This window comes from Apium graveolens, chromosome 5 (assembly GCF_009905375.1).
Source record: "Apium graveolens cultivar Ventura chromosome 5, ASM990537v1, whole genome shotgun sequence".
Classification (NCBI taxonomy): Eukaryota; Viridiplantae; Streptophyta; class Magnoliopsida; order Apiales; family Apiaceae; genus Apium; species Apium graveolens.
Window position 1 is genome coordinate 121,308,697 of NC_133651.1, and position 13,551 is coordinate 121,322,247.

The window sequence follows — 13,551 nt, forward strand, 5'->3', positions numbered from 1 at the left end:
CACATGATCATACTTTGAGGTTCAAGTTATAATTAAGCCAATTTTTTCCTAACTCATAGGACAACCTGAATGAGTAAGTGTAATTACAAATGTTGTTGCCAATAAGATTAGATATAACATTTAACACTTGTGATTAGGCAAATAAGAAAGCCTGTTACTGGAGGGTCAAGATTTCTAGTTCAAACATCTTTGGGAAGTCATGAACTTGTAATTGGTATGGAAGCACAGACATATGTCATTGGCAGCTTAGTGGAGTGCCATGTTTCCATGCAGTTGCTTTTGCTTGTATGAACTTGAACCCCCAAACTACACATCTACTATATGCCATTCTCATACCCCCTAAACTACTCGCAAAGAGAATCGCTTCAAGTGCCAGTTTTGTAGGACTCCTTAACTAGGAGTGGAATTATTCGTTAGCTTTGATTTAGGCAGAAATTAATCTTTGACATAAACCAATAAACTTAGCAGAAATGTTTTTGCTTATTACCAACAAGATATATATAGCTTTTTTCTAAGCTTTCCAGTTCCCACCTGAGCACCATAACTACCACTACAGTAGAGCAATTGTGTACAGGACCACTAAGCTCTCACCAATTATTTAGTTATGGAAAGTTTTAAGCTAAAATCTTTAGCTGTGTGGCCCTCTGTTACGAGGAGGGTTGGTATTAATTCGTTTACAAACATTTGCAGATCATATGAGTATCCGTCTAAACCTTTAAGTCACAAATTCAGCACTCTAAACACAAATATTTAGTAATTAACCAACGAAAGCGAATGCAGTATTTTTATAACCCGGTGTCCAAAATATGAGTTCCCTGTCAATTTATGCAGCGAACCACTTCCGGTGACATATTTAAAGAGCCTGATCACCCTATCTCAATGCCTTGCCTTTTGTTCCTTGACAATCCAAGAACGTATATTAAATTTTTTTAACTGAATTCATTAATGGATAAATCAGAGTAATGTAGTTGCGTAGAATTATATTGCCCTTTGTGATTCAGACAAATAATAGATACTTTCAAAACTTTAAACGATCATTGATATCTAACTATCTGAAACCAATTGTAATCAAATAACAAAAAACCATGTTTCATTTTAAGGAGTACTGTATGTAGGAAACAAATTATAGCCTAAGCAAATTTAATAATATAAAGGCTTAATGACCTTTTGGCCCCTAAAGTATGGACCGTTATACCTATCAGCCCCAAAAGTATGAAATCATATATTTTAACCCCAGTATTATTAGGTATCGTTCCTTTTAGCCCTTTTCGGAAATAAAACGACATATTGGCCAATATCGGAGGGTAAATACGTCTTTTACTAAGGAAAAGGGTTAAAATGTACGAAGACCAATACTATAGGAGTCAAAAGGTATGACTTCATCAGTTTTCAGATTCCGAATAAAAACCATTTTATCAGTTGGATATCAAAAGTTCTCCTCAAAAACTTTACAAACTGCTCTTATCATTGCCATATGTTTCCTTGAATGATTCTGTTTAAAAGTTTACAACTACGGTTATCTAAACGACACTTTTGTCACACACCTATTTTGGTTTGTGTTCAAGGAATGGTTTTGATACAACAGTTTTGAAGAATAAAGACAATGAAATTAGTGATGATGATCTCATGTCCTTCAATGACTCCTCATGCAGTTCAATACTTTGTTAATTAGATTGCCCAGAATCAAGTGCAGAGTTGATCAATAATAAAATGGCTGTAATCTGGAGTTGTAATAATCTTTTAATCAAGTAGGCATTACACAATGTCTTGGTTTAATGGTTTAGTTTATGAATATACGTTATTTTTCTTTATAGAACGCTCGATCATCAAGTCGCCAATATTCTTACCTCTATAAATTCTCTGTTCTGCATGACTGTTTAGTTATGACAATTTTAGTAATCAAAGAGTAGATGGATTTACCTTGTCTCCTTCGTCGGAGATCACATTATCACGATGAGCTGATGGCCAGAAGAGTGTGCAAGGACGGCTTAACAATTGAATCATCATCATCTGATATCGATTTGAATATCCTTTCATCACTAAAAAGATTCCTTGAGGATCCTTTTATCAAGTTCAAGAGTGGTCTAAGCATAACAATCACGTTGCATAGGAGAAAACATCTATCCATATTGTATTCGAGAGTCTCTGTGAAAAAACATGTTTGTCACCAACATCTTTAGGAGCGACGAAACAATCTCGAAACCATTGCCAGGATATTAAAATACAAAACTTTGGGAAAAAAATGCAATTTTTCTTAATAGAAAACTAATTGTTTGACGATAACATGGAAGGAAAATCATAAGTATAATGTCACAAAGGTTACATCTAAGCTTTGGTGTTTCTTTTTAAGCTCTTGCACTTGCGGGAGCATTCATCTTGTCCGGTGAATCAATCTGTTGCACTCATGGAAGGAAAGTCCTATATAATTTTTCCCAAGCATCATTTTCTAAACTATCCCCAGAAAAGGGGAATTCTAAAGTTTTAAATCCTTTAAGAGGACGTATCGTTTTTCTAATCAATTTTCCATCTTGATCAAAGAAAACATATGAAAAGAATATGTAATATCGACACGAAGAAAAGGAAAAGAAATAGACTGATAACAACAGCTCACTTGAATCCGTTACTATCCACGGCAAATCTCCAAGAGCTCGAGATGATTCTGATCGTCTATGAATTGAATGGATAACTTCAAACTCATTACATGTACCCTTCCAAAGAAGATACATCTCTTTCAACATCTCCAGGAATTTAATATCTCCAAAACAACTATCATTAGTCCTCTCAAAAATAACTATCACTCTTTTTCGAGAAAGGAACCTACAGAACCAAAGTTAACAATCAAGCATTAAACTTCCTGCAACTCACAATATATACGATAGAGAACTGAGATATTTATAACAGGTACAATATGTTGATACAACTTACCTCAATCCCATCTTTTCTTGTAAATACTGTGTTTCGGTCCAGTAGCATTTCTAATATCAAGTTTATAAACCTCATGAAAGTGTTTTAGCTATTATTTACACATCCAGTTAGAAACGTATCAAATGTATGAAGTCACACCTTTTGACCCCTATAGTATCGAACTTCATATCTTTTAACCCTTTTCCATAGTAAAAGACGTTTTTTCCCTCCGATATTGGTCGATATGTCGTTTTATCTCGGAAAAGGGTTAAAAGGAAAGATACCTAATACTACATGGGTTAAATGATAACTTTCATATATTTAAGTAAGTGTTTGTTTAAATTTAACAAGAAGAACAAAGCAGATCAAATGAAAAAGGTATGTTTACACTGGATGTCTCAAGGGGACTACATCGTGAATCTCCTGCTACTAAAATGAAACAAAGTGGGGCTTTATATAGAGCCCAGTACCTACTCAATTATAAAGACTAAACTATCCTTGTATTTTATTCCTCAATATTAAAAGGTATGACTTCATATTTTTTAGGCTGATTTTAGGGACCAAAAGGTCATTAAGCCTAATATAAATTAAACACGAGAAAAACAAGACTGTAGGATGTACAGTTTATAACTCCTGAGTCTTTGGTAGTACGAGATAACTAAATTTAAATATTAACCATGAAGAAAAGAAACTAGAATTCCAATCTGGAATCTGTCACAGTCTTTGCACGGCAGTAGAAAAATCTGGTCAGTCTGCAATCTTAAAAAATTCCACCTTCATTATCGCCATCATCGTCATCCAATGATCGCATATCAAGCTGGTACTGTAGGATTCCTCCAATTCCACCAAACTCTTTGCAGAAGCGTGACCCATCTCCTGTTTTACATTCATTACCAAACCACTCCAACAAATATATGGTTTTTCCGCTGCTCGCAGCTGCTCTTTCCACACCTTCTGATATCTGGTGCCAAGTCGTCGCCCATTTCCTTATTTCTTTAGGGGATCCGGCACCTCTTCCAAATGACCACATCCAAATTTATTACTCAACATACAACTTCATAGATCCCAAATCGTTTTTGGTCCAGAGTGACCCAGCTTGGGACCAAAGGTTTTCATTAGGAGTATAAACTTCGAAAGAGTGATCAACAGCGTAGTCACTGGTATTGAAAACATAGAGCTTTTTAAAAAGCTGAATTACCGAAGGTTTGAGCTTATTTTAAGACAGCGGAGGCAAGTCGTCAAGTGTAACACGTTTGGTGGTGATATCATAAGAGATGAGATTGTAATTATGTACAGCGTACGTGTTCACCTACATCTACGAGTCCGCCGGCCAGAACGATTTTGGTACCAAAAACACCACAACCCACGTTTGAAACACCAGGTATGACACATTCGAGGATCAAGGTTGGTTTCGTACATGACATCAAATCACCAACTCGAGAAGAATACAATAGATACACATGGGGACCATGAATCTGCGTAGCTTCGAAACAAAAGTAAATTTTCATATTGGTGGCCTTCTCATCTATCTTAAAATTTGTTTTTAATATATACCCTTCGAACAGAAACCGTAAAATCAAAAAGCTTCGAGGGTGAATTGAATTAGTAAAAGGACCCTGCTACATTTAACACACCCCAACTTCGATTCGTAGACGGACTCGGATTGTTCACAAATTTAGTACTCCGCTGATCCTCGTTACATTATAGCATCGTTACAGTTATTTAATATTCGGGGATAACTTTTATCTCCGTACTTGTAGCCCATGTGGGACAATCATAAGCCGCACTGCCGTTCCTCTATCTTGTGAATTGGGATTTTTATTAGAGTTTTTTATTAATATGTTCCACTTTAAATATTCATTTATAAATATGTCCTATTTATAATTTTATTTATAAATATATCCTATTTTCAATTTTTTTAACAATTTTATATTAACCATGGTTAACTTTACTATTTAACATTTTTGTATGACATATATAACCTTTAGTCTTAAATTCATAAATTTTATATTTTTATATATTACTACTTTATCTCTTGTGAAATTATATAAATGTAGAAGACTTGATTAATTAATTTAAATTATAATATATTCTTGCCATTAAACTTTTTAACAATGTCTGACACTATTTGTTTTAGTTGTGTCTCACACTAAAAATCATCATCCTCATAAAAGTAAATATATAGATGTTCATTACCACGTGAAAAATCCAGTCAAAACAATTAAAAAGTTTCAAAAGTAATTAACATAGCTATGGAAAAAATTCAACAATCCAAATAAACTAATTCAACTATCTACTTCCACTCTAACCCTTTTTCTTTTTGAATTAGAGCCTATAGGACCTCCACCACACGTAGTTTTGTTATGCGCTTACACTTGCTGCAACACCTTATTTTTTTCTCCTGAAATGTCTCATCACAAGCCTTTCTTCTATTCTTTGGCATGCCTTGTTTTCTAATCAGCAAAGGTGTGACAATAATTGCTTCACGCTACACAAACAAATATAATGACTATTAGTTATCTTAAAAAATTGCTTATATGATTTAATATAGCAACCCTTTAATATAAATACCTCTTCCCAAACATCAAAACCTTCCAATAGTACCATCTCTGATGCATATGTTATCTTATAATTATCCACATAATAATATCTAGCACAATACCTGAGAATCCACAAAAATAAATTAATAATATCGATATGTATTAACAACTATTTTATTATTTATTTATTTAATTGAATACTTACTCAACCCAATTAGGTCTGATATGTTGCAAAGTACATATTTGATAGGGATAAATAAATCATGATTACATAGTTAGTGATTACAGTTTGGGCTGCAAGGCCCAATAAGAAGATGTATGACATTCAGACCAAAAAGGCTAACATGTTGATCAGGCCTGATGGATCAGATCAGGCCTGATGGGACAAAGAAGGCCCAAAACCCTGGTTATTTATTAATTTCGTAATTAATAAATAAGGGAGAAAAAAGCTGTTAAGATAAGTCCTAGTGGGGATATAAATCCTTGTAGATTGGCCTCAAGGGGACCTAAAAGGATAAGGAATCAGTTTTCTACTATCTAGGACTCCAAAGTCCATTCTAATTATGAGACTTGCCCACCAAGTCTCCTATACCAATTCCAATTCAAGGACTCCCAACATCTATATAAGGGGTCTCACCCCCACCAATCAGAACTACGTTTTTTGACTTGATCTTTGGCAATCAGCAAGGTACGTAGGCATTTTGTTAAGGCAGATTGAGTCACGAAACACAAGAGCAGTCAAAATCGAGCCTTGAAGCTCACGTTCCTTAGTATTAAATACAGCAATTATATATATTAGTTTTTAACCCATAACATTTGGCGCCGTCTGTGGGAAGGCACAACAACAACCATGGCGAAGACACGGAGAACAATTAGAGCTCTGGAGGAAGGAACACCATCAGAGACAACCCAGGTGATTTCATCAACCGTGGAGATTCCTCCCCACTCAACTTATGCATCTACTCAAGCGGAAGCCCAGATAGGGGCAACTCAACCTCAGCCACAAGGGACGACTCCCCCGACTATTCAAGGTACGAATCCTCAAGTTCAACAAGTATATGTACCTGTGAATTCTAGACCTGTCGGGTATGAATATTCAACTGTTGTTACTACTAAGCCCCCCTATGGGATGCCCCTTTACCCCGAGGTTGGAGGAAGTGGACATGCTGGGCGAAGTGAAGCACGAGGGCAATCACCCCCTATATACGAGGTTTGGCTCCTATCCCCGAGGATCGGGAATTTTCTGGTCCTTACAGTGAGAGAGACTCTGAATCTTCGGATGATGAAGTGGCCCCAAGAAGGAGGCGTCCTGGCAAAGAGCCGATGGCCGATGGAAGACAACGCCCAAGGGCGAATCCCCAAGAAGTACATGAAAGGATCAAGGCTCATGAGGCTGAGATCTAAAGGCTGAGGCGCGATTTGGAAGGTCACCAGACCCCAGATACCTCCTAGGGGGAGAATTCCTCCTCCTGTCATAGACCTGGATGGTCCGGTACAGAGAAGGGCTGTTGTCCCAAGAACTGATCCAAGCAATCTCCTTCCCCTTGGAGATCCTGATGATTCTACTCCGCCCTTCACTGAAGAAATAATGAATGCCCATATCTCAAGGAAGTTTAAGATGCCAACTATCAAAGCCTATAATGGCACGGGAGATCCCGCTAATCATGTTAGGACATTCTCTAATGCACTGCTGCTGCAACACGTGAATGTCGTTATTAAGTGTCGGGCTTTTCCTCAAACCCTGTCGGGTATGGCTCAAAGGTGGTATAGTCGCTTGCCCCCAAACTCCATTGGGTCGTTCAGAGAGTTAAGTCAGGCTTTTATTAAGCAGTTCATCAGTGGGAGAGTCCATGAGAAAAGTTCAGCATCACTTATGAGTATTGTGCAGGGAGCAAAGGAATCCTTGAGAGATTACCTGAATCGTTTCACAAAGGAGGCTTTAAAAGTCCTAGATCTTGATGATAAGGTAGCCATGATAGCACTGCAACAAGGAACTAGGGATGAGTTTTTCAAGATGTCCTTGGCCAAACGTCCCCCTGAAAACATGTTGCAGCTCCAGAAGAGGGCAGGGAAGTATATCAAGGTTGAAGAGAGCATGAGGAAGACCGTAGTAAGTAATGAGCCCACTGGAGGCAAGAAGCGGAAAACTGATTTGGAGTATATTGCTAAGGACAAGTATCCTAAAACCGAACAAAATTCTGATTCAACCCCCAAGAAGGGAGGACCTGGGCAAAAATTCACTGAATACGCTAAGTTGAATGCTCGTAGAAGCCAGATTTTGATGGAGATTGAGAAAGATAGAGATATTCGTTGGCCTAAGCCCTTGAAGGCTGATCCCGCCAAGCTAGATAAGAGCAAGAATTGCAGATTTCACAAAGATGTTGGCCATGACACCGATGAGTGTATGCAATTGAAAGACGAAATTGAGTTTCTGATTCAAAAAGGAAGATTGAACAAGTATACTGGAGAAGGAGGGGATAGAAACAACAATGTGAGAAGGAACTTCGATGACCGAAGGAGAGATCCAGAAGATCAGGGGTGAAATCCCCAACCTAGGGGACCAGTGATAAATTCAATTTTCAGAGGACAACGTCCACAAGGGCCTGTGATCAACATAATTTTTGGAGGACCAACTGCTGCAGGGTTATCCAAGAACTCCAGGAAAGCGTATGCTCGAGAAGTTATGCATATTGTTGGGGAAGCCCCGAAGAGGGCTAGGACAGGAGTAACAATGTCTTTTGATGATTCTGATCTGGAGGGTGTGAAATTTCCCCATGACGACCCGTTGGTCATAACCCCGATAATAGGGAACAGCCCGGTAAGAAGGATCCTTGTGGATAATGGAGCTTCAGTGGACATTTTGCTCTGGTTTTATATGGAAAAATGTGTAGTAAAATTTTAAAATTACAATAATATTATACTAAAATATGCAGTTAATTTGTCTGAAAGAAAAAAAGTATCTACTAAATCAATATTAATCACTTAAATATGTAATGTTTTGTAGTAAATAAAAAAAATATGTATTAGTTTTGAATGCTAAATCACAATTATACTAAAATATGTACTAGTTTTTAAATGTAAAGTAGTATCGACACTTAAATACGTGCTAATTTATATGAAACAAATATGTACATATTCTTTAAAACTAAAGTAGTGTTATACTACAACATATGTTAATTAGTAAAAATGAAAAAAACAGGTACAAATTTTTTAAAACCAGAGCAATATTAACACTTACATATACATTAATTTGTATGGAAAAATATGCAGTAAAATTTTAAAATTGCAACAATATTGTACTAATATATGAAGTTAATTTGCCTGAAAAAAAAGTATCTACTAATTTTAAAACTAAATCAATATTAAGCACTTAAATATGTATTATTTTGCAGTAAAGAACAAAAATATGTATTAATTTTGAATGTTAAATCACAATTATACTAAAATATATATACTGGTTTTTAAATCTAAATTAGTATCTACAACTAAATACGTGCTAATTTATATGAAACAAATATGTAGATATTCTTTAAAACTAAATTAGTGCTATACTACAACATTTATTTTTTATTAAAAAGAAAAAAAATAGGTACAAACTTTTAAAACCAGAGCAATATTAACACTTACATATATATATATATATATATATATATATATATATTAATTTGTATGGAAAAATATGTAGTAAAATTTCAAAATTACGACAATATTGTACTAAAATATACAGTTAATTTGTCTGAAAGAAAAAAAGTATTTACTAATTTTAAAACTAAATCAATATTAAATACTTAAATATGTATTATTTTGTAGTAAATAAAAAAAATATGTATTAATTTTGAATGCTAAATCACAATTATGTACTAGTTTTTAAATCTAAAATATTATCAACACTTAAATACGTGATAATTTATTAGTAACAAATATGTACATATTCTTTAAAACTAAAGTAGTGTTATACTACAATATGTGTTAGTTAGTGAAAAAGAAAAAAAATGGGTACAATATTTTTTAAACCAGAGCAATATTAACACTTACATATATACTAATTTGCATGGAAAAAACATGTAATAAAATTTAAAAGTTACAACAATATTGTACTAATATTTGAAGTTAATTTGTCTGGAAAAAAATGTATCTACTAATTTTAAAACTAAATCAGTATTAAACACTTATATATGTATTAATTATCATAAACTAAAAACAGAGAATACCATAAACTAAAAAATGTAACTGTTATATGTGTAAGTTGTAATTGATTTTGGATTGGTTCTGGTAATCATTTAACATAAGCTTGGTACTAGTTTGAAACTTTCATCATAACTGCCATTAATTTTCTCCAAAACATTATTTTGTTTGTGTCCTTCCATGCAATAGGGAATTAAGGTGTTGTGACTAGCCCAAAACTCATCAGCAATCTCATTAGGTTTGGGTATAATTTTGCTATGTGATTTCTTCATCTTTTCAATCAAATACGCAGCCACAAACTCATGATTTGCACTTGAATTCTTTCCATTAGGATCTCCGACACAAGTGTGATGTAGGTCGCATTTTACTTATACTCCTTGGCTCACCACGGATCTTCGGTGTGTATACAAACCAGGGACACATGATCGGTTGTCCAAAATTTTGACACACAGCCTTGATCCTAATATTGTCACATTTATGAACTTGCATATTATCCTATTAGATACACAATATTTATGTTTTTTGAAAATCAGTCTTGTCCAAAAATTACAAACCTACTTTAATTTTATCATAAATAACTTGTTCATTATTTTCTGGTTTAGAAAACAACTCGGGATCCACCAAATCAGCAGTAAAAAAATCATCAAAATCACTATCATTCAACAATGGCCCAATACTTACATTACTTTTTGGAATATTAGAAAAGTTCTCAGATGGCACATTGTCATTAACTATAACATTATGATTTGTTAAAGTAGGAACATTACCTTCAACTTCTTTCTCATTATCTTCATCATCACTTCTGTTTTTCATGCTAAAATGATAAAGAAACTCATCCCACTCTCTGTCATCTTCACCCTTACTAGACATAAGTGGTTGGCTCCATGGTTGATCTTCAGGATGACAATCATCTTCTTCAAAATTCTCAAGTTGTATAATTGGTTCTTGAAACATACTGAATGCTTCTTCAACTGTTATTCCTAGTGGACTAACAATGAGATTTACAGAAGGGGGGTTGAATGTAAATCTCAAAACTTTTTCAAGTTTTGAGCAGTTTTAAAGGCTTTGTGTTCAAGATAAACAAGTGTGTGAATTGTTTTAAGCTAATACAGACAGATATATATTCAAGCACTAATGTAAAGAACACAACAGACCTTAAAAACTTTTCTGGTGGATTATTGTTCCACCAGAGATGGTATTTCAGAAAATCTGTGATTCAAGATGTTGATCACAGCTGCATCCTAGTACAAACTAGATAATTTTTCTCTCAAGATTTTTTTAAACAGCACTGGAAAAATTCTATTCTAATTACTAGCTGCTACTTGGTTTATATATCACCAAGTGTACAAGTGAAGACAAAGATAAAAATACAATAAAAAATAAGTTCTCCACTTGTTTCTTCTCCATATCACTCAAGTACTTTGTTGACTATTGCCTCTTTGTACTAGAGTAGAACGGCTGCTTTTTCTGATGTTCCTGAAATTAGGCTTCCACATTTCAGTTATCTCTGTCAACCCATGTGCCTCTGTCTGCTGTTACAACTACCACTTATCAACTGCTATTTAACAGAACATCCGTTGAAGCCTTCATCCGTTGATGGCTTTATCCGTTGATGTGTTAGCAGTTGAAGCTCTATCCGTTGAAGCTTTAGAGACATCCGTTGAAGCTTTGTTTCTCATCCGTTGAAGGTCTTTAAGATATCCGTTGATACCACTTCATTTATACAAAATTACAAGGCATGAAATATTTACAATTGGCCTTCCTATTTGCATATCTTCTAGTAGTCAACATGACTTATATTTTCTCTCAACTTCTAAGAATTATATCTTAAATACAGAGACTGAAATGTGCTACAACACTAGACTTATTTCTAAGTAAAGCTGCACCATCAACGGATAGCCAAAGTGGTCTTATCCGTTGAGGCTACAAACACTAAACTTCTACTTAAGTGTTTTGTTAAACATATCATCAAACTAATGCACATATATTCCTAACATCAACATTATCAACTTTTCAGAGACCAAATTCCAGAAATTCGGATCTAGGCCATCAACATCCATATTCATAAAATCTTGATTACTCGCAACATGGGTTTCAGACATTAGACTGGACTTTTCAACATGACTTTCAAAATCCCCCACCATCTTTAAAATATTTTGCTTTAGTATGTTAGCCTTTTCAATCAAACGTGGACTTTTTCTTGGAGTGTATACTTTGGTGGATGGTTGACAAATCAACTTTTTAGGTGTTACACACCTAATTTGTGGGTTACAGATCAAGGTTGATCTTGAATCTCTATTAAAATTAACAAAAAACAATTATATTATTAAATCAATTAGAACTGTTAAATTTTAAAAAAGAGAATAACAAGTAAACAATCAAGAAATATTACCTCATAGGATTGGATGATATAATCTCTTGATTCTTCTCCTTCTCCATAATTATGAGAGAACACAAGTGATGAGAAAATACTGAGTGGAGGTAGGGGATGTGTGTTACGCGGGAGTGTAGACACCTGATAAAAAAAATAAGTGACTGGTAAAGGCGGGAGTAGACACCTAACATAAAAAATTTTGGCGGGTCATGTTACGTGATTACTTAAAACTAATCTCTAGTTTATTAACTTATCTGTAAAATGTTGGGGATATATTAGTCAATTTAAGTAAACAAATATATAAACTAATTATATGTATATGAGTTATATAAGAGTTAGATATTAACCTTGGGATATTTTAATAATTATTAAACAAAAGGGGATATATCTGAAAAGTACCATACTAATTTGGGATATATTATACAAATCCCCTTTTTATTACTCTTAGTTACAAATTTACTTGTAGCCGATGGGGACCATCATAGGCCGCACTAGTTGATGTTTTGGCAACTGGGATTTTTCTCTTATTTCAACACTAGATAGGTATTTTAAGGTAAATAGAAAATATAATTCTATAATTTAACTTTTAATTTTTTTATTAAACTTTAAATATTAAATTTTTATTTAAAAAAACTTTTTTGAAAAAATAATTTATGTAAAAAGAATCATGTTTACCTTTTCCATATTAACTAGCATAATAACTTGTGCGAGTCACATGTCATTTTCTAAATTTTTCTTGTACATCATATAAATATATTAGTAAAATTCTTGATCATTTTCTTATTGATAAATATTGTATAACGTCTAAAATATATCAAATACAAGTTGTGTATTTATAAATGTGTATAATTTTCATGTAAAACATTAATAACGTTCATAACGTTTTTTAATATATCTCATTAATCATAATACATATTTTCTTATTTGTGTCGTCTAATTTGTATTTACTCAATGAATATAAGTAGGGTCGTGTAAAAGGAAAAGATTGAAGTTAATCTATCAAATATTTTCAATATGTTTATAAAAAAACTAAAAATTAACATATATGTATATTGCAGAGTCGAGTAAATTTTTTGAGTTTTGGTCAAATAAACCGGGAGTAATGAGATATTTTATTACTAAAGTCATTACTAATTTACAATTAGCTTGCTTAATTTAAAAGAATTAGTAATGCATAATTAAAGGTGTGCAATCGTAATACTCAACAAAGTAGAATTTACACTACAATTAATATAAGTTTATTTTTTAAGAAAAATGTTATTTTTTTAATTCAATGTTTATGTTGATTTAATATCATTGCAAATGTCTTAATTTATTAACTAAAGTTGATCTCAGCCGTGTACTTAGCTTTTAATCCTCTCAATTATACAAAGTTAATTTTATATGATGTCAGATAATTGTCTATTCATAAATTAAAATTGACATAATATATTTAGTTTTTAACACATTGAAAAAACTTAAATTTAATTGATCATTCTTATTTTCAGAATATAAAAGAGTATTGTTATTTTCTTTTAGTATATACATCAATAACTCTGAAATATACCA

The 13,551-nt window shown here is 33.5% G+C and overlaps 1 protein-coding gene across 2 annotated transcripts; it reads right to left on the minus strand.

Moving 5' to 3' along the window:
* Nucleotides 1–776: 776 nt before the first annotated feature.
* LOC141661499 (uncharacterized) lies at nt 777–3,110 on the minus strand. 2 transcript variants are annotated; one of them, XM_074468523.1, is made up of 4 exons: nt 2,926–3,110; nt 2,612–2,817; nt 1,921–2,145; nt 777–897 (listed from the first exon to the last, which is right to left on the minus strand). In XM_074468523.1, exons 1-3 carry the CDS (start codon nt 2,934–2,936, stop codon nt 1,949–1,951), a joined length of 414 nt encoding a protein of 137 aa, XP_074324624.1. In that variant the 5' UTR covers nt 2,937–3,110; the 3' UTR covers nt 777–897; nt 1,921–1,948. The 2 variants fall into 2 exon arrangements, with proteins under 2 accessions (XP_074324624.1, XP_074324625.1); XM_074468524.1 differs by lacking the exon at nt 777–897 and having other exon boundaries at nt 1,920–2,145.
* Between the last annotated feature and the right edge of the window lie 10,441 nt (nt 3,111–13,551).

What these genes read in the sequence shown, in the direction of transcription:
- LOC141661499 (XM_074468523.1), bottom strand. An exon ending in GTGGATAGTAACGGATTCAA is followed by an intron (nt 2,146 to 2,611) that starts GTGAGCTGTTGT and finishes GTTTTTTCACAG; the next exon opens with AGACTCTCGAATACAATATG.